Consider the following 27569-nt stretch of genomic DNA (forward strand, 5'->3'; position numbering starts at 1 on the left):
CGACTGATATATAATTACCTCAAAATGCATTCATAGCAAAAACCATGTTTAAAAATAATTTAAATTAACTAATTTCGTGGTCCGCTTGACCAATTAATATATTACAATTAATTAAGGATTTTAGTTGAGATAAAAAGTCATTTTTAAAATGTCGTAATCGGATTGGATTCTCGGCGACAAATGAAATGGCCACGGAGAGCTTTAGTGAAGTATACTTCATTTTAATTCATTAAATTCACTAATTTCGTGGTCCGCTTGACCAATTAAATGGCAAAAATGAGGGAAAACTCAAAAGGTGGGGTTGAGATAGAAAGTTGGTGTCCGAGTCGATCGAGGTTACGATAGCTCAAGTGGTAGAGCAGCGGCGTATCTAGCTGAAGATAGTGGGTTCGAATCCCGCTCGTGCCGTTGACTTTTTATCTCAACTAAAAACCTTAATTAATTTTAAAAATTAAAAATTAAAAATTTTTCAAAAACATTTCTTTCTTCTACTCCTGGAACTCGCTCTGACTAGTGTCTAATATGTTTCGACCTAGTAATACCGAAAAAATTTCATTAAATCGATGATCGTTAGCTTACTATTTTACTACAGAGGGACGGAGACAAGTAGGTTAAGATAACCATGGGCTAAGCAGGCAGGTTAGCAGAACCGTAGGTTATTTGGGAAGTTTTTAAGCATGAGGTTTGATATTTGGTCATACCCAGCTGATGTTCTTGCTTTCCATGGCAATCTAATTGGTACATTCCATTGTGACGATCTAATCCAAATAATTTTATATGTTTAAAGTCCTGTTAAAAACTCTTTTGCTTCTGTGGTAATTTCTGCTTGAATTGTTACATTTTAAGTATGTACCTATTATTTTTCTGATTTTTGTGGCAAGATTTGACTACCACAGTCATCAATAATGATAATTCTTGCCATTGGAACAACCTTGTTGTTCAGTCAGTTCTTTGGTTTTGCAATTCAGAACGAGATAGCGTTTGAATTTTGTGCTTTTATGCTCATAAAACATGTCAGTTCTGTTTTTATTAAGTTAACTCGATTGCGTGACCTTCCGCTTCACAATTACTCAAGTGCGTCCTTTGTAGTGTTTTTCTATATTTTATTTTATTCCTTTATTTGTTGTTTAAAAAAAATTGAAATAAAAACAAACAACAAATAAATATTAATCATAGCGTAGAACGTAGAAAGAACCAAATTGAAAGCGTGTCCGAGTCGGTCAAATATCTTTGGGTAATAATCAGACCGTAAGGTTGATGATAGGTGTTGATCTGAAAGCCGGTGAACACATGAACCGACACTGAATTATTTATTATTTACTTTTTCTATATTTATTAGTATCGCGGTGTAGACAAACCCAATGGTGGTTCAACATAAAAAGATCGAAAATTCACTTTTCCCTCTGTTGTGTCACTGGCCATATACAAAGTGATAGTCAGACTGATGCAGTCTCATAGAGCATTAAGATCATCAAGCTGCAGGCTGTGCAGAACAGGTTTCTGCGGCTTATAACAGACACCTTTAGCTAAACAAGGAATGGAAACGTATTTGAGTAAATCAGTTTTCATTGTTTTAAGCAATGTGAGGCTAATACTGCCACAATAACCTGACAAATGGTTACTACCTATGGACAAAGGGTACGACAAGGTAAATAACGCCCTCTATTAATTTGGCCATGACAGCGTTTTTGACCTATTCAATTCACCCAATAAAAAAATTAATGTGATCATTTAAACTTCATGTAGATTAGATTATATAGTAGCCGGCTTCTTTACAACCTGTCCACCAAGACCAGTCTATAGTGCATGTCTATTTTCATCTAGAGCTCCTCGTTGAAATTGAAGTTTTTTACCAGATCCCAGCTTTGACAAGGGCTCCCATGTGTATCCTTCAAACCTCGGCTTTTCCTCTCCCAGGATTAGAAATCTCAACCTACACTGGACTTTGCATCAACAGAGGACGTGTTCGGCTGTTTCTTCTTCTTGGCAATATCTTCACAGGCTTGTTGCTGCCACTGCGAGTCTATACATATGCCTCCGGAGTCTGCAGCGTCCTGTTAGCAATCAGTGTGAGGGATTTAAAGAGCATGGAGGTCTCGTGTCCATCGTCGATTAAGGCAACGTGACAGCTTTTACGATGGGATTACATAGAGAGGGCTCAAGCAGTACGGTTAGGAACGAGAAGTTGGTGTGAAACTTTTTGAATCGGGAACGGTTCAGTTCGTTGACAAAAGAAATGTTGAGGTCATGGATAGTGAGGATAATAGCGTAAAAAAGAGCTTTGACGATTTGTCTGATGATTGGAAGGTTGAATGCGCTGAATGCTGATATATGGCAGAACCCCATAGTAGACGCAGTAAATTCAAAAGTTGTTTAGTGTTAGCGATCGATAGATAGGTGGTCCTGGTTGCTCGGTAATAGACCTTGTTCAATTTCTTATGAAATATTACATGTAAATGATAATATTCAAGTAGTGTCACAGACCTACTCAGATCATATGCCCCTTAAGTTGACGTTTAAATTGCAAAAATATAAGCTGGAGGACACTGTGCTTCCTGTTAATAATCTGTTCAATCGTAGAATAATTAAACATGAATGTTTAATTAAATAATCTGTTCGGTCTGTTTAATATTGTGAAATTAAAACTGTGCGAAAAACGGAAAAAAGTGTACTGGTTTTTTGTAGATTTTCGAGCTGCATTTGATTCGCCAGATAGAAATCTTTTATTTTATAAACTGCACATGATAGGGTTATCGAATAAATTAATAATGTTTTAAAGAGTCTGTACGAGGAAACTGAATCTGCTGTGTGGATGAAGGAGGGAGACAAACATAGGGCTAAAGCAAGGTTGTTTACTATCTCCACTTTTATTTTCGTTACATATCAATGATTTATGTGATTTTGTAGGCGGTGGATTGCATATTGATGGGTTGAATGTTCGTTGTTTGCTCTATGGAAGATGACATTGTACCCAGTTATGGAATTTGTTAACTTAAACAAGTCAAAAATAATGGTCTTCCGCAGAGGGGGTAGGCTTGGGAGAAAAGAGGTTTGGAACTATGCTGGACAAAATATTGAGATTGTGAACTATTATAAATATCTGGGTATATATCTCACACCGCAGCTTGCTATGGAAAGACATCTTAAAGAAAAATTAAATGTAGCCAAATTTGGTATTAATACTACTTGGAAGTCTCTGTTATCGAATAGTGATGTTCCCATAATAAAATATAATGTATTTAACTCTGTTTCCAAGGCGGTAATGTTATTGGTGCTCAGGTTTGGGGCTATAAATGGTATGGCAGTATGGAGAATTTGAATAAATATTTTGTCAAAAGTTCACTAATTTCGTGGTCCGCTTGACCAATTAATATATCACAATTAATTAAGGTTTTTAGTTGAGATAAAAAAGTCAATGGCACGAGCGGGATTCAAACCCACGATCTTCGGCTTGATACGCCGCTGCTCTACCACTTGAGCTATCGTGACCTCGATCCACTCGGACACCAACCTGCCATCTCAACCCCACCTTTTGAGTTTCCCTCCTTTTTTCCATTTTATCTCAACTAAAAACCTCAATTAATTGTGATATATTAATTGGTCAAGCGGACCACGAAATTAGTGAATTTAATGATTAAAAATGAAGTATACTTGACTAAAGTTCTCCGTGGCCATTTCATTTGTCGTCGAGAATCCAATCCGATTACACGACATTTGAAAAATGGAAAAAAGGAGGGAAACTCAAAAGGTGGGGTTGAGACGGGAGGTTGGTGTCCGAGTGGATCGAGGTCACGATAGCTCAAGTGGTAGAGCAGCGGCGTATCAAGCCGAAGATCGTGGGTCCGAATCCCGCTCGTGCCATTGACTTTTTTATCTCAACTAAAAACCTTAATTAATTTTGTCAAAAGGTTGTTTTCCTTAAGAAAGGATTCACCGGATTATGTCTTATATTTGGAGACAGGGATTGACCCATTGTTTTTCAACATATTAAGCCTGACATACATTCAAAAAGTTTTATCATTGTCTTCTACTAGACTTCCTCGAATTTTGGCCTCGAAAATACTAGACAAGAAAATATTTTGGGCAAAAGAATTTGACAATTTGTGTATACAACACGTTTTAACCCCCTTGAGTTACTCCGACGTAAATAAAAATAATGTGGAAAGCTTGGTAGATGTTTTGAGAACTGATTTTAAAAATAAATTAAAATTAAGAGCACAACGGTCTGTCTTCCATGTCTTATACAGAAAATCACCATTATTTAAATAAAAATTATAACTTGAAAATGATAAGTGTGATAATGAAAGCAAGAGGTCAGTTGCTGCCTCTTAATTACTCGGTCCACAGAAATGAGGAAGCGTATCATTGTGCTTTGTGTAATTTAGGTGTGTATGAGGATGGCTTCCATTTTTTGGCGGTGTACCCTATATTGAAAGAATACAGACTTAGCTGGTTTGGCAAATTGTTTTTAGAAAAAAATGAAGTAATTTCATTTTTGAATGGGCAGAACTGGCACAGTCTCTACAATTATGTTTTGTACTCCCTAAAATACAGAGCGTTCCTAGTCGATAATTTCACTTATTAATAAATTATTGTGTAAATTATGACTATTTGTATTAGTATTGTTAGTATTAGTATTCGTATTATTAACATTGTTAATATTATTCTGTTTTTCTTTTGGCAACTCGACAGACAGCCTTTGGGCTATTATCTAGGGTGTTTTATGTACTGAATATTTTCTGTAAAATATTTTTTTATTGTAAATAAACATCATTATCTATCATCTATTTAGTGTTAGCGATCAAGGAGGATTTCGGTTCTAGACGACTTCGTAGTTGTCCAAGTTAAGTAGTTGTTTCTTCAGTCTTGTGCTGGGATACCACGTCAGCTTAGTGTCTAGGTATAGTCCTAAGTATTTGACTTGCATGGAAATCTCTTTGTTGATGTACAGTGGAGAGCTAGACGTTTTCTTAATGTGAAGGTACACTGAGTACGTATCTCATCATTCAATCTTGTCCTCCAGTTTTTGCACCAGTATTCATACAGCTCAAGGTGTTCTTGGATGTAGGTGATAGTTTGGATAGGATTTGAGTAAGAAGACCAAATTGCGCTATCGTCCGCTTAGGTAGTAATGATGGTGTTAGGGTGTATAGTAGGTCAGCAGTTAAACTAGATTATATAGGAGCTGGCCTCTTTACGACCTGTGCACCGCAACAGTATTGGACTATTGTGCATCTCCAATTATTTTTTAATCTGGAGTACTGTTTAAGCTTGAGACTTTTTACCAGACCTCAAAGTTTTTTAAAAAAACTCCCGTGTGTATCCTTAAGGCCCTAGGCTTTTCCTCTCTCAATATTAGGAATCTCAGCCTAATTGGACTTCGCACCAATAGAGGACGTGTTTCGCTGTTTCTTCTTGGCAATATCTTCACAGGCTTGTTTTTTCACTCCAAGTCTATACATATGCCTCCGGAGTCGGGAGTATCCTGTTAGCAGTCCAACTATTATTCTAGTCCTTGTACGTCCTAGATTTAGTAGGTCTGCCGTTAGTTTGTGCGATGGTCCTTTGATAAACTTGTTCGTATTCTCTGTCCCGGTCCCATTGAATTAAGACTTATTGTCTAATGGATCCGCGTTTTTGGCAGTTTGGTAAGCCACAGAGCTTCAGAGCTAATCGGTGTCCTCGTTGAACTTTCCTTGTCCAATTTATCAACTTCTTCATTGCCACTCTGCCCTGTGTGCCCTGTCACTAATCTTCAAGTAACAATTATATTATTGTTAAACTGTAAAAATTAAAACAGGATTGAAAAGCTCACGTGTAAAATAATCGAGGAGGAGTTCTCACAATTTCTTGAGCCCGTAATTGGAATAGGCCTTCGAGTCCATTGTCTTCCGTCCGTTTTTCACAACCCCCGTCCCGGTTTAGGCTTCGAGCCGAAAAACGCCAAGTTCACAATGATTACGCCCCATTTGCCGTGCAATTATAAACACTGTTATGTATATTAACACAATCTGTCGAGCGGTTCGGCTAATTTGAAATTTCAAATTAAAAAATGAACCCGTTCCCTGTACTTTAATCACAGGCCTTATGAGAAAAATGCGTCTCTACCTACTATAAAATGTGCGATTAATTTAGAGGCTTTTTTTTATCCATTCTGCCCGACGGCCTCATTTGAAGTTAATATTAAAAAGTACTGACTATTACCATAATGGGAAAGGAAGTGAATTGTTTTTATAGGACGCGAGTTGGCGTGAAATTTCCACTCAGTTGGCCACCTGCGCCAACTTTCAAATGTCCGGCTTAACTGATGCATAACCACAAAACAAATTTAAACGCACTGCATCTCGGATACAACGAGAAAACCATTTTTTATAAAATATTCATTCAATTGCACTTTGCGCTAGTTGTCGAAGAAAATTTCTAAAGAAAAACAAACGTGCAAACCTATTTATTGCATTATGTCAAATAAACGTCAAAACATTTCATAACTAACACATAATTATTTTTATACAAAGAAGGTTGAGAAGAAAAATTAGTGTCAGGGGCGGGACTCGAACCCATGACCACCCATTATACCCCGGTGCTCTACCACTTGAGCTATGGGAGTTGTGGGTTCGAGTCCCGCCCCTGATATTAATTTTTTTTCTCAGCCTTCTTTACACAAAAATTGGAAAAATACTTACAATACCCTATACACATTGGATAATGAAAATGAAAACGAGGCGAACCACTTCGATCCGGCCCTCTAATGTTAAAATACAATTTAAAAAATCATGATTACAAGCATCGTCATTGGGCCAGATCGGCCAGGAAACTATCACATATGAAAATCGATGTCGATTGGTGGCCCTCGAAGGATCTGACATGTAAAAGAGACCCGATTAAGAATAGGCCATGCGAGGTTGTCACATGGACACATATTTTTTGGGCCAAAATCCTCGTATGTGACCGGCATGTAGACAAAGGTTGCTGGATGTGTCCCACGTAGTTCAAGGGTGCAATTCCTTGGCTCCATATAGAGAGCGTGTAGGAATGCCACTCGACATGAGATTCAGCGAGATGGTGTAAAAGATTGATTTAAAGAAAGATTGTTAATCGCAAATATTAAATTGTTTTTATTGGATTGTAAGAAATATTGAAAAAATCCTTACTTCGGTTAGAAGAACACAACTTGAAAGGAATAATCGAATTCCAGGGGAAAACTTTCAAATTCGTCTCCGATCTGTCTTGTTAGGGTGTATCCATCCCGCTGGGAATGCTACTAATTAAAAATGACAGCCGATATTAAAGTCCAATTATCCTGTCTTTTATCCCCGGCCTTTTCCCGAAGACGAATTGTTCATATTTTCAAACATCAAAATTGAAAATTGCTTTCTGGTGGGGAAAAAATCCTCTCAAATTACTCTGCTCCGAGGGTCGATCGGGCAAAAACCACCACCTTCCTAGGGGAAAATTGGCTATTTTTTTCTTCTCCTTTGTGCTATGCCCTTGGCCATCTGCCTCCAAATTACAGTTTAGGCGCCCTGCTAAGAACTCATTACTTCAGTTTTAAATTTCGTCCTTCCGACAAAACAGCAACTTTATAAAACCTAATATTTTTACCCATATTTTTACACTCTTGCATGAAAACCAACAAAATATGACCAATAAAAAAATTACGGAAACTGTACCTTATGATTTCTCATAAAAACTCATAAAAATAGTAAGGAAAATGGCGCGTATTCTTGCTTGATTTATTCAACCGTATCTAAAATTCCGCAGAATTTCCGGAAGGTCCATAATAACCCAAACTGTATACTTTTTGACCAAAAATGGTGCAAAATTTAGAGGTAGACTTAAAGGATCCCTTATGCTTCAAAGTCCTGCAAAAGTACCCGAGGAATGATGCTTTCATCTGCTTCGTAGTCTAGTAGGCAATAAGATGAAATGTTTCAGACAGACATACGAGTCTCGTTAGACTTAAGTCATTGTGGATGGATTAGAAAAATGTCTACTAGCACAAAGACGGAAAAATTTCACTCAGTGAAGATGACATGAAAGGGATTAGAAAAAAATTGAGTAAAACGTAAACTGGTTTGTCTATGCTCATTTAAGCGATCAGTCAAAAGTTCAACAAGTTCAAGTTGATAATTTTTTTTTAAATTGCTTGTCAGACTGCTTGTCTTAAAAGGCAGCATAGTATCTAACAATATTGATCAGATAAATTTTGAGTTTAGAATATGAAATGTGCCTTTGAAGGGTGGTCACACGATGATCGAAACATTGTTGTTGATGATCCACTGGCTGAAGTCTTAAGGTTGTGCATACCTTCAGGATGGACGAAGGATGCACAAAGCATGGGGTACTTCGTGGATCATAAAGGACAGCTTGATCGATCTTCCGAAGAAGAATGGAAAAAGGTCCGGGGGAGAACCTTTTTAATTTTTTTAGTACGCACGAGCTGACAACAGCGGATTATTATATTTTCGTTTCAAGCCTTTGGTCCGGATACGGGCGGGGGTGGTGGAGGAACGATTTGAGAAAGAGAAGGGGTTTTTTTTAAGGGGGGAGATATGACTGCGCGATGAAAAATGTAACCGTCCTAAAATGAGAGGAGGAGTCCGGGAGGCGGAGATGGTGGAGGGTTGTCTCAAATAATCAATATTAAAAATTCTCCGAGCCTCCCCCGCGCCTTATCCGATGCAAGCGACCACGGCCACGATTAATAAACACGCCCCTGGAGGGTGTCTTTTTCTACCTCACGGGGGTTGTTTTACAAATCCATAATAGTCTCGGCGACCTTGAACTTGACACCACATCCGTATCTTTTCCTTTTTCTTCGTCTCTTTTTTGTCCTATCTACGTATTTTATTTCATTGGATGGAAGGAAATAAACAAGCCCTTCAATTAAGTTAACATGGCCGATACCAATTGCATATCTATCGACTTATAGGATCAAAATGTTCTCATTTTATATTATACGACCAACATTTACGTATTTTTCAAATTGATAAGCGAAAAAATGGTAAATTTTACACAAACGTATAAATCACCTGTATGGGTTCGTACTTCGTGGATCATAAAAGACAAGCTTGATCGATCTTCTGAAGAAGAATGGAAAAGGTCCTGATTCTAGTGCGACTTTATATAAATTAACTCATTTACTCATAAGAACAGACAGCCAAGAGGCCTTACATGTCCTTTTAGTCAATGAATGCATCCAAAAATCGTCAAAACAACAACCTTATAATATCTTGGGCGTCAGGTACAAAAGGAATTTTTGGTAATGAACAAACATAAAAACATGACACAGGAGGACCTGCAAGACCGATTATAGGCCAAGATCCTATAATTGCGATAAAAAGATCAAACTCCTTCATTTTATAATGGATGCTGGACGAAATTCAAAGGTAACAGACACACATGATGAAAACTACAGTAAGGAAAATTCAGGAAAAAAATGACACCTGACAATATCTTAGGTGCCAAGGCACAAAGGAATTATGCGTAATGGCCAGACAAACATGCCAGAGGAAGATCTGCAAGATCAACTAAAACCCCCGAAAGTTACAATTGGGTAAACAAGGTCAATCATAGACTTCTCCTTCTCAAAATGGGTTCACACAATGCAAAATGAGAAAGGACGAACTCTTGTGGTGCCAGATATATCGAACTAATGGTTAAACCATAAACAAAACTGGTAAACACATTGCTACAGTTAGACAAGGTAAAACTCGAGTAAACAACCTCAAAATTTCTGGGCTATCAGGGCAAGAAAAGAATTTTGAGTAATGGCCAAACAACCTGGCCAGTGGAGGATCTGCAAGACCGGCAGTAAGCCCAGAGTCTATAATTGGGATAACAAGATCAAACATAAACGCCTCTATGTTACAATGGATTCTGGACGACCTTCAAAGATTCCAGACACGATGAAAACTACAATAAGGAACACTCAGTGAATACATAACAACATGACAATATCTTGGGTACCAGGGCACAAAGGAATTATCTGTAATAGCCAGACAAACATGCCAGAGGAAGATCTGCAAAACCAACTGCCCAGAACCTATAATTGGGTAAACAAAGTCAAACATAGACTCCTCCTCAAAATGGGTTCATGAAAAACAAAAGGAGAAATGAACGAACTCTTGTGGTGCCAGATATATGGAACTAATGGTTAAAGAACTCTAATCAAAACTGGTAAACACATTGCTAAAGCTAGACGAGGTAAAACTCAGAGCAAACATAACCTCAAAATTTCTCGGGTGTCAATACAAAAGGAATTTTCTGTAATGAACAAACATAGACACTGGTCACAGGAGGACCTGCAAGACCAATTATAGGCCCAGACCTTCAGAATAAATAAAACCTCAAAAGTTCTTGTGTATCAGGACAAAAAAAGAATTTTGAGTAATGGCCAAATAAACTGGGCAGTGGAGGCTCTGCAAGACCGCCTAAAAGCCCAGAATCTATAATTGGGATAACAAGATCAAACATTTGATATGAACTCCAAATGTACCAAAATAGTAAACTCGTGATGAAAGAACTCTCACCAAAACATTCTGACAATATATCAGTCTGACAATTGGGTGCCAGGGCACAAAGGAATTTCAGGTTATAGCCAGAAAGAAGAGCAAAACGGACGAACTCTAGTGGTGCTTGATTTAGGAAACTAATGGCCAACGATTCCCCACCAAAACTGGCATACACATTGCTACAGCTAGACAATGAACAATAAAAGTTAGAGTAAACATAACAACCTCAAAATTTCTTGGGCGCCAGGGCACAAATGAATTTTGGGTGGCCAACAGATGATCTACAAATCAGTACATAGTCCCCCTAACCTATAATTGCAACGCAATGCGGGAAAAAAAGTCAGTGAAAGCAGCCAAAAATCCCCAAAAGCTGGTAAAATATTACAACCTTAGGTACCAGGGCACAAAGGAATTTTGGGTAATGAATTTCACATTGCTACGGCTAGAGACAAACTAGCTAGGGAAGGATCTATAAGAAAAATGGATGAACTCTAGTGGCGCCAAACATAGTGAACTCATGGCTAAAGAACTTCACCAAAACTGGCAAACACTTTGCAACAGTTAGACTAGGTAAAACTCAATGGAAAGATATGACTACTGGTTCAGACATCTGAAACATACCTCCACAACATGGGTGTTTTCATTGATGACCCCATTTTTAGGTTATATAATGAGGAGGAAGAACCTACCTTCGTACGGCTCAATAGTGACATAAAAACTACCAAAATGGCTCAACAAGGACGTTCTATTTCTTAAAAAATAATGAAATTAATTGAACAACTAAGAAAATTAGGATTCCTAGTATCATTGTCATCATCATCATACACTTATAAAAATGATACTTTTGGACATTCATCATGCAAATTTTTATGCAAACTTAGATGAATTTTTAAGACCAAAAGCAAACAGTTATAAACATTATTAAACATACACACCTGTAATATGATAGACCAAACTACAGGTTCACCAGTACGCAGTACTCATGAATAAATCTTTTTTTTTTGTCTAAACCAAATTCAATCTTTTCCAAAAAAATTAACTTGATATGTCATTACATAGAATTTTAATTTCTCTTTTTATATTTTAATAGTTCCACAAGGGAGCCCGAGTTCTCCAGGACAGACCCAGAATACAGTTTCTCCAGTGCCGATTGCCCCAAAGAAACATTCCGTGTCTTCAGGCCAAACACCCACCCAGCCTGGAAGCAATGGCGGGAACGTGGCCCAGCAGGAGACTATCAGGCAAAATGTGCAGCAGTCGAGCATTCAAATGCAACAAACAGCCCAACTCCCGCAGCCTCCAGAGGTTTGCCTAAAATGGAATTCTTATCATTCAAACATGCGAGCAACTTTCCCAAATCTTCTGAACAATGAGCAGTTTGTCGATGTGACTCTAGCCTGTGAAGGCCGATCAATTAAATGTCATAAAGTGAGTAGGATCAAAACTTTTATGTGACTGGTTATAAAATTAATTATTCAATTTAGGTGATGCTGTCAGCCTGCTCTTCATACTTTGAAGAACTCCTTTCACAGAATCCATGCCAGCACCCTATAGTTTTCATGAGAGATCTGAAATTTTGGGAAGTTCAGGCTCTTGTTGAATTCATGTACAGTGGAGAAGTGAACGTAACACAAGACAGACTGCCATCTCTACTTGCCGCTGCTGATGCCCTTCAAATTAAAGGTAGGACATTTCAGGTTCATATAATAAAGAAAAATATTTTAAAATATAATTTTTAAAGGTTTGGCTGGTCCATCTACTGGAGCAAGTTCGGCTCAGGAGGACGATCGCTTGAGTGCAGGAGATACAGATGACACAGCGACTATCCAACATATCCACCACCAGCCACTTCTACAGAAGAGAGTCAGGAAACGCAAATCTACGAATCCGACAGCATATCCAGTAAGAAGCCAATGCATCGCCCAAGCGTTGAGTTCAACGATAAATAAAGCCCAAGCCCACTCAAACCAGACACATCAACCCAATTCATCTCTTCAGCATCAACTAAAACACAAATCGATGCATTCTGCTGGTAATGCAAAACCTTCGGCTGGGGTTCTTACGAGCTCAGGGTATTCACCGCCGGCAAAATCAAAAAGAGAAGACGACAGCTCTCCCAATTCACCTCTGGTAAGTTAAAACATCCATTAATCCTGACGATCTGTTTTCTAAGTATATCATTTTTTAGGCCTTGATCAAGGATGAACCTCTCGACCTTGGAATTGATTCAAAGGTAAAATAACAATACAGTAATTTTTTTAAAAATCTTTTTTAGAAAAACTAACTTATTGACATAATTATTTCAGGAAACGCTAACAAACTACAGACAAAGGTGTGGAACTAGCATATTGCCGAACGATAGGGATACTGGTCACATATCAAGTATGTATTGGTTGCATTAAATTACTGATTTCTGATTTACAAAATTGCTCGAGTCTACTCTATATGTACATACATTCACATGGGTATGTAGTTAAGTCTACACCTTCCCCCAGTTTAACCAGGCCTTGAACCCATCCCAGATGTTGGCAGTCCAGGGTCAGATCTCAAGATTGGGCTCCATGGGCTATCGACAGCTAGGCCATTTCACCTCCAGTGCAATTATTACCTAAATACAAGCCCTTCCACACACTCACTCAACCTTACATTTTTAAATCCATTACAGTTCGTGGTCCGATTGACCAATTAACATTTTTCAATTAATTAATATTTAATTTATTTAATTTTCAAAAGGTGTTGGTAAAGATAAAAAAGTCAGCGTCACGAGCGGGATTCGAACCCACGACCTTCGGATAAATACGCCGCTACTTTACCACTAGCTATCATGACTTCAATCCGTTCGGTCACTAACCTCCCATCTTAACCACACCTTTTGAATTTTCCCTCCTTTTTGTCATTTTTCAAATGTCATGTAATCTATTTGGTTCTCAGTGACAAATGAAATGGCCACGGAGAGCTTTCATGAAGATATACTTGAAAAATGGCAAAAAGAATGGAAAATTCGAGAGTTGAGGTTAAGTGGGAGGTTAGTGTCTGAGCAGATCAAAGTCACGATAGCTCAAGAGGTAGAGTAGCGGCTATTTAGCCGAAGGTCGTGGGGTTTGGATCCTGCTCGTGGCACTGACATTTTTATCTTAACCAACAACTTTTATAAAAATTAATTAATTGAAAAATGTTAATTATTTGATTGGACCACGAACTCTAATGGATTTAATAATTAAACTGAAGTATATCTTCATGAAAGCTCTCCATGGCCATTTCTTTTGTCGCCAAGAATCAAATAGATTACACGACATTTGAAAAACGACAAAAAGAAGGAAAAATTCGAGAGGTTGGGTTGGGATGGGAGGTTAGTGTCTGAGCAGATCGAAGTCATGATAGCTCAAGTGGTAGAGTAGCGGCATATTTAGCCGAAGGTCATGGGTTCGAATCCCGCTCATGATGCTGACTTTTTTATCTTTTTACTAACATCTTACATTCTCACTTATTTACAAACCATCAGCTAGTAGAAATGAAAAAGGGGGAGTATGTTGTTCAACTACTTTAAAAGAGTGTTCTTACTCACAGTTTGTAACACTCAGTTAGGGTGGTGGGATACCCGATATTCTGACATCAGCCTTCTTACACTACACATTCATTCCAATAAATGCATTCACTCTCAACACATGATAAGGACACAAAACTATAAGTATTATATATGATAAAACAACCCTGTTTCCTCCAAAAGTCAGAACAACGGACCCAGATACTCGCTGCCATGCTCAGTAGGAACAGCTGTAGAAGAACATGATTCTCATATCAAGTGATGTTCCTACACACTCTCTACATGATGCAAAGACCCCTGACTAGGTGGGACACATTGAGCAACCTTTCTCTTCTGCTGGACATAATGCAGGCTTTGGCCAAAAAGTAAGGTTTGTGTGTCAACCTCACATGGCCAACCTTAATTTGGTAAGGATTAACCCTTCTTCTTCGAGTTAGGTCCTCCAAGGATCACCCTTCGTCAGTGCTCTTGATACACGAGAACTTGCCTTCTGATCCTACCATTATCTTTTAATCATGTTTTTTTTGCATTTTTAACATCAGGAGGCTGGATAACAGAGGTTAAGTCCGAAGTTGGGACGTCCCAGCCTTCATCGCTTCACTGCATTTTTGGGATATTAAATCTTCTTATATTTAAATAATAATAAGACAAATTAAGCTAAAATAAACTTCCTTGCGATAAGCCAGGATTCTAACCCAGAAGCACTAGGAAAATATTAGTTGATTTGATTTAACTGCTAAGCCTCCTTGATCCCCAGTTCATTAACTTTCCTCAGATGTAAAATTTAAAAAAATGTATATAATAAATTATTATATTGCTTTTAATTAAAAATCTAATTCATGAATGTAATAAAAAATCTACTTTCTAGGACGTGAAGATCTAAAGGATGAAAATGGTGTTAGCGATGAAGATATGGAAGAACAGCATGAGGATGATGAGTTTGATGGTGGCGGTTATGACAGCAAACAGGAGAACAGAGACTGCAAAAGATTCAGCAATGGCGACGATGAAGACAGTGTCCGTGGCAGCAGAGAAAGCACTCCAAAGAAGGACAAATTGTGAACAGCACAGCATTGATACTCTTTTGAACACACCAAAGAACAATAATGACAGCGGAAGACAATATACAAATATTTTCTTTTAAACGATTAAAAGAATGAAAAACATGATGATCTCTCTTTTTTATACTGTTTTTGTTCATGAATTTTAAGCCAAAAAAAAATTACATGTACTGGAATTTGTTTTTATAATTTTGTATGTAATGTCACGCAACATTTTGAATTTTTATTTGGCACATTTTTATTGTGATACGTATACTTTGTTTTTTATCATACAAATAATTGTGGGTAATCTTTTATACTTAATTGTAATATTTAAGAGTTTCTCCATTAAGACAAAAAAAAAATATAGTATAATAATAGTAAAACAACTAAAGTATTTAGAAGACCAAAGGAAATTTATATAAATATACATATATTTATTACTGTCAGGGTTTGTTCCTGAGAAAAAAAACATTCTCATGCTTCTACCTACCTTATTTGCAGAATTAGATGTATGAATTTTAATACTCTAAGTTATAAGATTTTTTTTAAGAAATGTGTCCATAAGGTTTCCCCTCAGGGATCATTCTCATTGTAGATATTAATTTTGATATAAAAGTATTATTTCTTTAATAATTTAAGATTAAACGATGATATGTTTTGTTTGTATAAATCTTATTTGGCATTATTGTAAAGGTACTTAAGGATTTTTATGTTATGTCGTAGAGACTTGTGTCGTGTTCATGAAAAATATACTGTCTCTCCTCACTTTGATACCCAAAGATTGAAACCTTAGCAAAATGCACGGTTGGTTTAATTTAAGTAATAAGTTTTAAAATGTGTTTATAAAAAAATGACAACTTTCGTTGCTGCATAACCTTCAATTGGTATCAGTTAATCAATTTGAAGTATATATAATTTCTGCAATTATTTGCTGATGAGGAAAAAAGCTAGAAATGCTTTTTAGATTATATTAGAGATCTTGTGAGGAAGAAAATATATCAGTATAAATAAACAATTATGGTGAATAGTATTATCTTAGATTTTTGCCTTATATAATTTTAATAACAATAAACTGTATTTAAGCATAGTACGAGTTTGTATAACAATCCCCAATTAATTTTTTTTTTGCCCATTTGCAGTCATCATCTACAAGTCTTTCAAATGAAATTTAAAAAAACTTCTCTTAAATTTAAATTAATTAAGGTTTTTAGTTGAGATAAAAAGTCAGTGTCACGAGCGGGATTCAGACCCCACGATCTTTGGCTAGATACGCCGCTGCTCTACCACTTGAGCTACCTCTAACTACCTCAAGGTAGGTGGTAGAGCAGCGGCGTATTTAGCCGAAGGTCGTGGTTTCGAATCCCGCACGTGACACTGACTTTTTTTATCTCAACCAATACCTTTCATAAATATTAATTAATTGAAAAAATGACACTAACTTCCCATCTCAACCCCATCTTTTGAATTTCCCTTTACTTTTATTTGATTAAAGTAAAATATAAGTAATTAAATTCACTAGTTTTAGTGGTCCGCTTGGCCAATTAATATATTTCAATTAATAAAGTTTTTTAGTTCTCATTGTTTTTATCTCAACTAAAAACCTTAATTAATTGAAAGGTATTAATTGGTCAAGCGGACCCCGAAAACTAGTGAATTTAATAACTTAAAATAAAGTATACCTTCACTAAAGCTCTCCATGGCCATTTCATTTGTCGCCGAGAATCAAGTAGATTGCACGACATTTGAAAAATGGCAAAAAGGAGGGAAAATTCAAAAGGTGGGGTTGAGATGGGAAGTTAGTGTCCGAGTGGATCGAGGTCACGATAGCTCAAGTGGTAGAGCAGCGGCATATCTAGCCGAAGATCGTGGGTTTGAATCCCACTTGTGGCACTGACTTTTTTATCTCAACTAAAAACCTTCATTAATTGAAATATGTCTTAAAGGTTAATAAACTTAGAATAAAGAGTAGATCTTAGTTAATTGAAATATATTAATTGGTCAAGCAGACCACTAAAACAAGTGAACTTCTCTTAAATATTTAATTAATGAATACAATGTATTTACGAACATTTAAGCTTCATAAAGCTTTTCAAAAATTGTCTATTTACAAAAATATATGCATATAAAATGAAAATATCAGGTCAGAGACGGTCAGAACTTCACTGATGTTTGATTTGGCTGGTACATCGATTAGATTTGCAGGCCCAAATGATCCAATCACTCACTAATCTGATGGATCAAAGCTCAGCAAAAACATGCTACCCAAACAAACTGGATGGGAACAAAATACTTCGGGCACACAACAATAATTATTAAAATCAGACATCCGTTCTTAAAAATTGGGCCTAACTACGTAATCCCGTAAACACTTTTTAAAACATTTAGCCATAATTTGTTTTTCTAAGTCACAATTTTTGTAAAAAATTTAGAGTTGTAATGCATGCCATAAAGTTATGATGCAGTTTGAGTAAAATTGTCAATGGCTTTGTTAAAGAACTAAATTTGTTGTTAATCTTTCAATTAATTAAGGTTTTTAGTTGAGATAAAAAAGTCAATGTCACGAGCGAGATTCGAACCCACTACCTTTGGCTGGATATGCTGTTGCTCTACCACTTGAGCTATCGTGGACTTCAATCCACTCGGACACTAACTTCCCATCTCAACCCCACCTTTTGAATTTTCCCTCCTTTTTGCCATTTTTCAAATGTCGTGTAATCTATTTGATTCTTGGCGACAATTGAAATGGCCACGGAGAGCATTAGTGAAGATATACTTCATTCATATCTCAACTAAAAACCTTAATTAAGATATTAGTTGGTCAAGCGCACCACGAAAACAAGTGAATTGAATAAGTTAAAATGAAGTATATCATCACAAAAGCTCTCTGTGGCCATTTCAATTGTCGCCGAGAATCAAATAGATTACACGACATTTAAAAAATGGCAACAAGGAGAGAAAATTCAAAAGGTGGGTTGAGGTGGGAAGTTAGTGTCCGAGTGGATTGAAGTCACGATAGCTCAGGTGGTAGAGTAGCGCCATATCTAGCTGAAGGTCGTGGGCTTGAATCCCGCTTGTGACACTGACTTTTTATCTCAAATAAAAACCTTAATTGAAAGATACTAATTGGTCAAGCGAACCACGAAAACTAGTGAATTGAATTTGTCGTTAATATTTTCCCCTATATCTGATTTTAATTTTTTTTATTACTGCCATTAATTAAATGTCTGGATTTTTGGTTGTGTGCACTGCAATTAAAAGATTCCCTATGGATCATAGACATTTTGATCCTTTTTTCGCTTCTTTGGATGTTGGACTTACATTCAAAATGATAAAAAGTTCTGCATTTGTTACATTTAATAGAATCATGTGTGACGACGTGATCACAAAAATTGCATAAAATTTTGGGAACTAGACCCTGTTTTTGGGTTTCTGACTTACTACTTTTTTCTTGTTTTTTGGGACATATTTAAGGACTTGTATGTAAGGAGGGTGTAATATACTGGGCAAAAACATATACATACACTTTACGTTTTACCTCCTGAAAATTTTTTATTTTTTTATTTTTAAAAACCAGACATAATTTGGTCAAGTAAATTTCTATTCAAATTATCTCTGCTACCAGGGTAATAAAACCTGATGAATTGCATATACCACGGTTTAACCACTTGTACACAATATCCTTGTCTCAGTACATTTTAAGCAGGGACACACCCAATGCCTTGTCGCATGTTGGTGGAGTGTGCATATCTGTTTGGCCCAAGCACATCCCACACGATAGACTGTACAGAGTAGTATTTGTGAAATGGATAGCTCTGAAAAAGGATATGAGGAAGATACGGAAGTACTAGCAGCAGCAACGGTAGGCTAGCTTTTAACAATGAATAGAAAAACTTGGGTTCATGAAATTTATTTCATGTGTCCATACTTTTTTTTTATCCACAGTATCTGCACAGTGTAATACAATCTTATGGAAAATTGGACATCAGATTGGCATTGGGTCATGTCGTGTTGTGTTGCGTCGTATGTCTTCCCCGCATCTTGCAAGATCTTGTATGGACTTGCATGCTTTGGAAAAATTTTACTGTTGGGACTCAAATACCACAATTTTTACGCTTCCACACAATCAACTGTTACCCATTCCTAGCTTTGCTGCTAGGTCCTAACCCTCGGAGGTCTTGTTTATCTTAAAATCTTACCTATAAAGGTCCAGAGGCGTCCTCGCCAGGTTCAAGCCCACTTCAGTGAATAAGCAGAGTATGCTGAGATGTTAATTATTCTTAAGCAGTAATAAATATTAAAGGAAGTGTGTGGATAAAATTAAAATATAAAATGGAAAAAGAATAAAGAAACTTTGTCAACTGAAAAGACAAATTTGTCTTTTTATTTAACTTAGGCATTGGTACAATTAAAAGAAATGTATAGGACTTGAACTTTCTTATGGCAGGAAATGAAAGAAATAACTAAGTACTTATGGTTAGCCAAGCAAGTTACAAATTTAACAAAATGGTGATGTCCACCGAGGATATCTCGCTATCTCCAGTGCGAATTGTCCACTTCCCTTGGGGCAGGGGTAATGTGGGCTGGCTTAACAGGTGGCTAACCTTAGTTCATATCAATACTTAAAGTATATGGATTAAATTAAAGTTTAAAAAATTAGCCATTCATAATTAGGTGACTATATGACTTATTGTGGCTGTTTAGATGAAAAATCTCAGTTTCGCATAGGTTAATTTTTGGCAAATCATAGAGCAAGTTTTGTTTTTTCAAGGATTGGTTGAAATTTTTGTAGACAGAGCTGAAAAGGGGGGGTCAGACTCAAAAGTAGATTTAAATTAGGTGGTGTCTGAAGTAATATCTACCAAACATTCGCTTGGTTAGGCCGGTATTCATGGTCTTGCAGCATTATATCTTGAAATGTTGGGAAGTAGTGCTCAAAGGATATATCCCAACTTGAAAGATGTTCACATATCACACTCAAGAAAAGTGACATAAGTCGAAAAATTATAAAAACTGGATTTTTTAGTAGTTGTTTTTAAGTATTCGGTTGTGTGATGCTACAGGAAAAATGACTCAACTGTATGTGGACTCTTAGCAGCTAGGCAGCACTATGTGTCACTTTAGAATTGGCAGAAATGTACTGTCATCATTCATGAAAAAGTGGCATATCTTAGTTCTGTGTCGAGCTTTAAAGCATCAGTATATGAAATATCTGTAAAAATGACTTTTACATTACGTGGGCAAACAACAAATTTGTTGACAACCATCAAGAGGAAACTGCCATCAATAGTGAAGTCTGTCAGTTTTCAAATTCCACCTCTTTGGCAATTACTTTGAGTAAAGTGTTATGGATATAGGATCTTTTCGTTGCACTTTGATAACGGCTAATGAGAAGTATGACCTCTAGTTCTGTATAGTTCTGGTTTTTCAAATTTTACTTACAAATCTGGGAAGCATGAATGCTTAGTTGCAAATCAAAAGGTTACAGAAAATCAAAATTTTTAAAAACTGAATTACCACAATTATATTTTATGCGAAAAAAGATTGCATGTCTTTAATTGAATCTAACAGATCTTTGTGCTGCGTTTTTCTTTTCATTGTAAGAGCAAAGTAGCACTAATTTTAGAATTATTTTAGTTTTAAATGTTAGAAGTATTGACCTATTAATTGAGCTATTAAATATTGATGAATCATTTTTTTCCCCAACAACCGTACTGGCATAATACATATGACATCAAAACTAAACTTCCATCTGTCTCTCCTGTAAAATTTTCTTTTATTGAGTTGTGTCTCTTTACTTTTGGGTGTGTGATATTTCATCAACTAATGCACTCCAGTTAGTTTTATTTTAACAAATCATTTAACACAGAAAAACCCTCAACCTAACAAACTAAACCCAAAACTGAATTTTTCTTTTGAAGGTGCGAAGTTTGTCATTAGCTTTGAAAGATGTGATACTCTTCCCTTGCGAAGAACAGTGTACATTATTCATCATTGAAAATAGTCCAATTTGGCATTGTTGTCCATCAATAGCGAAAAAGGGAGCATCGGTGACCACAATGGTTTAGACGTTGGCACGGCGCTCATCACTGTAAGGTAAAGGTCCTGCATTCGGACATACTTTGACATACTTACAAACTTTTTTTCCCAAAAATAGCGATAAGACTTCAGAATGTAATTCCTATAATCAAGAAAGTGCTTTCCCATGAGACCATCTCACTTGTTTATGTAGAAGAAATGAAGGATGAAGGCTTCCCATATTGTCACATAGTATTGTGAATACCTGGTTTTCAGTAAACATTATTATTTTTTTTTTTTTATTTATACATTTTACATTTGTTTTTGTAATTATTAATTTTTCGTTTTCACTGCAGACCCCATACACAGGGTTGGCAAACCCCTTGAGGGTCCGTGAAACACAGTTTGGAGGCCCCAATTTAAACAAAAAGTAATAATCAAAAATACAAGTTTTATTCATGTGCAATTGTATTTTTTAATCCAGAATTGTATTTTCTATGGAAGATGGACCACGAAGTTGGACAAAATTAAGGTAATAGTAAACAGAGAAGAGTAAGTACCTGCAATGTTTTTTAATGATTATTTTTATTAAATAAATAAACAGCAAAGAAGAATATTAACATGAATAGCAAATTGTATCTAAATATATTAATTTTTAAACTGTGGGGGAGTGTCGGCTGAGAAAAGCATACTCTTCTGAAGAATTCAAGAATTCTAAAATTGCTAAAATATAAGTAATGTTTTATTTTTTGAAAGAATAAATTATTTAATTATTTAACTGATACATGTCTAATATTTTTAAAAATGGCAAAAAAAGGAAAATTTGATAGGTTGTACGTTGAGATGGGGAGTTGGTGTCCGAGTGGATCGAAGTCACGATAGCTCAAGTGGTAGAGCAGCGTATCAAGCCGAAGATCGTGGGTTCGAATCCCGCTCGTGACACTGACTTTTTTATCTCAACCAAGACCTTACAAAAAATGAATAATTTTTTTATTAAATTGCAATTGTATGTCACTCGATATGAGAATTTTTTTTTTTTTAAATTTAATTAATTTTTTTTTTTTTTTTTTTTTTTGAGCATTCAGCGAGTATTTGTATCCCCAGTTATGATTATTAGAGGAAACAGGGTTGTTTTATTGTATGTAGTGCTGATATTGTTTTGTAGCCTAGTTGAGAGTAAATTAGCATGAATGTGTAATGACAGTTGATACCAGAATATTGAGTACCCCATCAATCCTCAGTTAGGTTAATTATATAATAAATGAATGGATGAATAATAGTATTTATTTAGTAGGATACAAACAAACTCAAAATATTTTACAAGGTACTTTACAGCATGGACAACAGTCCCTCAGCCGGAGGTTATATATAAGAAGTTAGTTATTAGGTTAGTTATATAATAAAGGTGTAAAGGGTGCTGGGGGAATATCATGTACTCACCATCCTGTGTGAATGGTATGTAAGTAAGAAAGAATGTATTTAAGAGTGAGCGAAAGTGTGAATAGGAGGGGAATTGGGGGCTTAAATGACCTAGCTGTTTAGCCTCTGGAGCCCAGCCTCAATGGCTCAACGTGTATAACCAATATCTGACCTCGGATTGCCAAATCCTGAGTGGGTTATTTTCTTTGCCTGCTGGTAATTTATTAAAAATTACAAAAGCTGGTTGGCTGCGAGAAGAAATAGGCTCAACTCTGCGCACATTTGTACATGCATGAACAGATTTGAGGTTATACAAATCAGTAGTCAGTTACTTTACAATGTGTTATTAGATTAATGCATTAGAATTTTATTAAGATTAACAGTAGATTAGATTAACAGATTAGAATATTTAAATTCATTAGATTAACAGTAATAACAAACCTGTTAGTACTTTTGGAGATGACTTGGCCCAAGCATAAGGAAGATCTTCTTCACTCAACTCTTAACAATAAAAAATATTTATAATTAGATGTTTAGAATATGTAGTTGAATATTTATATTATTCTAATGAATTTCAGCTGTATCAGAATGTACAGTATGCTTATTAAACCAATTTTCTATAAAAAAAAGTGGTCTTGATCATTTAAAATCATTTTTATTAAAAGAAACATGTAAATAATTCTACAATTGAATACAAAATAAAATTATCTGGCATAAATAAATTAATAGAATTAGAAATTTAAATGCTTTTAATAGAACAATCACACAACAGAAAAACTAAAACTAAGAAAACAAACAGTCCTATACATTTGTCCACTTGGTTAGCACTTCCATTAATTAGCAACAAATAATGTTAACGTAGTTGTTACAATTAATCACCGGAAAAAAATAATAAGTTTAATTCAAGAATAAATAATAACAATGATGAAATTTGTTCTAAAACAAAAGTTTCTAGCAGAAAAATAGATAATGAAAAATATGAGATACTAAAACTATAAATATCAAATTGTAATTTATATTTGTCCACACATACATTTAGTCTCCCTTTTAAATAAACTCCCATCTTTTCCAAAATTATTTCTGGAGTCCCTCAATGCTCAAGATTTTCCACTTTGTTGTAAAGTTGTTATATTAATGACTCCCATCGCTTTTATGCATATAACTCCCAAATTTATCTTTTCCTCTCACCTCCTGTCTTACAAGCAATTATAAGAATTCAGGAGGACTTCAGTTCAATCAGCTTCTAGGCTGATGAAAGTAACCTTGACACAAAAGTAAAAAAGTCCCAGGTGCTTTTTCATTCCAGGGCACCAAGGTGTCTGAGTTTCGGCGACCAACACATATTTGAGAGCCCATGGCTTTTTAATAGATTATAGATGAAAATATTGTAAAGTGGTTTCACCCCTTCTCCACGACACCCAAACAGAAGATGAATGTTAAGCCCTCCTGAATGGCATAGATTTTACTTTTGCTCATTCCTTACCTTTTACGTTTACTATTAGCTGGCAAGAAACTTTGTACTGCCCTTGATCAGACCTGGAAGCCATAAATTTCTCAGATTGCTTAACACTGCTTTTTGACCCTCCATCACTTCTGTCATGTTAGCTATATATTATATATATTATGCAGGGTGGGCGACCAAGACCCGAGGGGTTAAATGCCTGGGTACCCCATCCCTAAAAGGTCCGGTACTTGGTCGGCTCACGTGTCCTTGCATAAATCTCTTGGACTTGTTCACAAACCCCAAGATTTTGGACCATTTTATCTCGGGGAGTGATTTGGTGATGTCCTCTCCTTCAAAGATTTCAAATCTAGACCTAGCATACCTATCACATTCTGCGAGGTAGTGCTTTGCCGTTTCTTCTTTTATTTTGCAGAAGCGGCAAAAGTGATCTGGTAGGATACCCATTACGAAGAGATGTCTTCTCAGTGGGCAGTGGCCCGTCAGAATACCTATCAGCCTCCTAATTCCCTTCCTTGAGATAGAGAATAGCCATTTCGATTCAGCTGGTTTGATCGCCTTAATGAACTCTTTCGATTGCCTGTGTCCGAGGGATAAATTCCACTCCCTAAGGAATTGTTTCATGCCCCAGTTATTGATACTCTCTTTCACTGTGCTAATAGAGTGAGGTAATACCGGTTGTGGCCCAACAAACGCAGTATTAGAACCTTCTTTGGCTAGGCCATCTGCCTTTTCATTGCCATGGTGTCCTTTATGTGCTGGTATCCAAATGGGTTACCTTGTTCTCAAACCTGAAAGAGATCCTATTGATAAGATCTATAGTTTCCTCCACCTGTCATGAGGTTAACAAATCTTTTTGTAATGCCCTAAGACTAGCCTGACTGTCAGAAAAGATTTTAATATCTTTTCCCATAATTTTATTTTCCATAAGTGTTCTACAACACACATTGATGGCACAGATTTCCGCCTGAAAAACGGAGGTGTTATTGCCAAGAGGGGAGGAGATGCTGATTCCTAATTTTGGTATGTAGATTCCTGCACCCTTCCTCTACCTTTGATAAGTGAACCATCTCTGTAGCAGTCTATGTTATGATGGTCATCATCCAGACTATAATCATAATAACCAGGGGTGACTACCTGAAAGTGCTTTTTCCCCGAAGGGGTTTTAATCTTTTTATCACTAACGCTTAATAATTGACCGTTAACCTTACTCAATAGTTGAGACATTTTCAAGTGACCTATGTTATTGCACTTATGATTCCAGCTGCCTTCGCTAATTAATCTGTAGCAGCTGATTAGTGCTCTGACCTTAACCTCAATATGAAGGGGTGTGGTATGTCATGTTAGCTAACATCTTCCTTTCAGTATGCAAAAACTCCTAGTTTCTCTTTTATACTTTCCCACAGTCCGGTTCTTTGATTACCCATATTCCTTATAAATTGGCATTGAGGTGTTTTAATTGCGCCTTTTTCTTATATATATTTTTGTAAATACGTTTTGTTCAAATTTAATTATTCAAAGGGACTTTTAGCCCTATAAAATTGATTTTTTCATTCATTCATGAGCACCAAACACACAGCTATCGATCGGATACTGAGACAAATAGTAGCAAGTTTAACAATTCAATTAGGCGTCCATTTGTTGATCAATAGCAAGAGCTAGTGAGTTGTAAAATTAATTAACCTGGCTAAACTAGTTTGATAGTTTCGGATCATTTTAGTATGTCTATCGTTGCTCGTCTGTCACATGTGCTTGAGCATTTCACCATCCTCAGTGCTTGAGCTATTCTTTATTGCCAACGGTTAAATTGGGACAGAGATTGTCAAAATACAAAAATAAACCTGACATGCCAAAATGGAATGGCAGGTTAAAATGATCAGGTTTATCAATTCATTGAATAAATCTTCAAGAGTTTAAATAATAAAATGGGCGTATGACGTTTTAAATGTCTATTCGCTCCAGATCCAAAGAGCAAAAAAAAATTAATGGATCATTGTAGTCAAATAAACAAAGTGGCGTTAGGTTGTACTTTCACCAGGAACACACAGACACACACACACACACCTCATTGATACTGATAAAATGAAAATAAAATTTAAATACCCCCTCCACAGAGGTTTGGATAATCTTGATGATAGCCACATACTGTTCCTTCTGGGCACTGCGAACAAGGTGGACCTAATTTATTCATCGCTTTACCCTGTGCATTGCCTGATGGGCCGTAATTACAAATTAACATCTGTTCGTAAAAGTCCTCCCGATATGGAGCTGGACTCCAGTATCTTCCTATAGCACACCCGAGCAGCCTTGTCGTCGACCATGCAGCTTGTGTGAAATGGGCTGTTTCAGAACTGAAATAAATAAACAATGCAATTTGATAATTGCATAGAGTTATTATTGGACTTACATCATTCGAAAAGGATTAACGTAAGATGGCGGAAAGTCTAAAAATTCATCAAATAACTCTTTCTGAAGCGAAGCCAGATCGTCTGAGATCGCATCTTTGTTAGTGTTCCGATTCAACATGAAATTCTGCCCGTAGAAAAATCGATCTGAAATCTTTTATTTTATCCGAATGAAGACAAAGTTTAAAGGCAGTATTTACCTAAAACCCTGCACGATTCATGATAGTCGAAACATCCTAACACATGCGCGTTTGCTGTTTCTTCCAGTTGCGTGTCATAAGTCTGAGAAACTGTTTTATAAAAGAAGTCTTGTAAACTTCATAGTAAATACAGAAGTACATACTAATAATCGCATATCTGCAACTGTCGAGAAGCCCTTTTCAGTTTGCCTCGGCCATTCTCCGCCAGCCCATTTATTCCGGAAATCATTGTGAATATGTAGCATCTGTATTCTGAAGTATGTATTGAACAGGGAGTCATTAAATCCAGAACAATGGGGGATTTTATCCTTTAAAATTTAACATAAAAAAAATTATACATTTTTATATTGTTAATTATTATTGATGTGTAAGTGTATTTTTTAAAACAATTTCAACACTAGTTGCATGCTAGGTGGGGTATTAGAAAAAATTATTACAGGAACAAGACAGAAAATATGTTGATCCGGATGATCACACTTCTGATGGCACCAATCTTTCCCACTCCTTCCGTATACAAAATAAATTTGAAAAGTCAAATAAAAACACAAAATTTTTATATTCATGGCGACAAATTTGTGTGAAAGGTTGAAAGATTGTGTCCTATATTTACATGTGAATAATAAAACGAAGTTTCTGTCCGAACATATGTCTTAAATTCACTAGATTGACCAATTAATATATTTCAAGTAATAAAGGTTTTTAGTTGAGATAAAAAAGTCAGTGTCACGAGCGGGATTCGGACCCACGATCTTCGGCTAGATACGCCGCTGCTCTACCACTTGAGCTTTCGTTACCTCGATCCACTCGGACACTAACTTCCCATCCATCTTAGCCCCACCTTTTTGCCATTTTTCAAATGTTGTATAATCTATGTGCTTCTCCGCGACAAATGAAAAATGGCAAAAAGGAGGGAAAATTCGAAAGGCTGTAAGTTAAGAAGTGTAGTTAGTGTCCGAGTGGATCGAGG

General features: G+C 36.3%; 2 protein-coding genes across 3 annotated transcripts in view; one reads left to right on the forward strand and one right to left on the reverse strand.

Moving 5' to 3' along the window:
* The window catches only part of LOC106670755, a 111725-nt gene extending 96473 nt beyond the window's left edge, over nucleotides 1-15252 (forward strand). For both annotated transcript variants that reach the window (XM_024226719.1, XM_014401340.2), the window contains exons 3-8: nucleotides 11605-11942; nucleotides 11999-12197; nucleotides 12256-12644; nucleotides 12703-12747; nucleotides 12821-12896; nucleotides 14927-15252. In XM_024226719.1, the coding sequence (XP_024082487.1) occupies nucleotides 11605-11942; nucleotides 11999-12197; nucleotides 12256-12644; nucleotides 12703-12747; nucleotides 12821-12896; nucleotides 14927-15120 (1241 nt within the window). In that variant the 3' untranslated portion in view covers nucleotides 15121-15252. The remainder of the gene's footprint in view (nucleotides 1-11604; nucleotides 11943-11998; nucleotides 12198-12255; nucleotides 12645-12702; nucleotides 12748-12820; nucleotides 12897-14926) is intronic.
* Nucleotides 15253-21547: 6295 nt separating this feature from the next.
* Nucleotides 21548-27232, reverse strand: LOC106670856 (venom allergen 5-like). Its single transcript, XM_014401513.2, has 7 exons — nucleotides 27040-27232; nucleotides 26746-26910; nucleotides 26603-26684; nucleotides 26405-26549; nucleotides 26101-26348; nucleotides 22977-23036; nucleotides 21548-21676 (listed from the first exon to the last, which is right to left on the reverse strand). The coding sequence occupies exons 1-7, from the start codon at nucleotides 27163-27165 to the stop codon at nucleotides 21612-21614; spliced, it is 891 nt and encodes a 296-aa protein (XP_014256999.1). The 5' UTR covers nucleotides 27166-27232; the 3' UTR covers nucleotides 21548-21611.
* Nucleotides 27233-27569: the final 337 nt, after the last annotated feature.

This window comes from Cimex lectularius, unplaced genomic scaffold (assembly GCF_000648675.2).
Source record: "Cimex lectularius strain Harlan isolate CLEC.00 unplaced genomic scaffold, Clec_2.1 scaffold164, whole genome shotgun sequence".
Lineage (NCBI taxonomy): Eukaryota > Metazoa > Arthropoda > Insecta > Hemiptera > Cimicidae > Cimex > Cimex lectularius.

What these genes read in the sequence shown, in the direction of transcription:
- LOC106670856 (XM_014401513.2), bottom strand. Translation starts at nt 27,165, where the DNA reads ATGAATATAAAAATTTTGTGTTTTTATTTGACTTTTCAAATTTATTTT. An exon ending in TTGCAGATATGCGATTATTA is followed by an intron (nt 26,685 to 26,745) that starts GTATGTACTTCT and finishes ACAGTTTCTCAG; the next exon opens with ACTTATGACACGCAACTGGA. An exon ending in TGAATCGTGCAGGGTTTTAG is followed by an intron (nt 26,550 to 26,602) that starts GTAAATACTGCC and finishes AAAAGATTTCAG; the next exon opens with ATCGATTTTTCTACGGGCAG.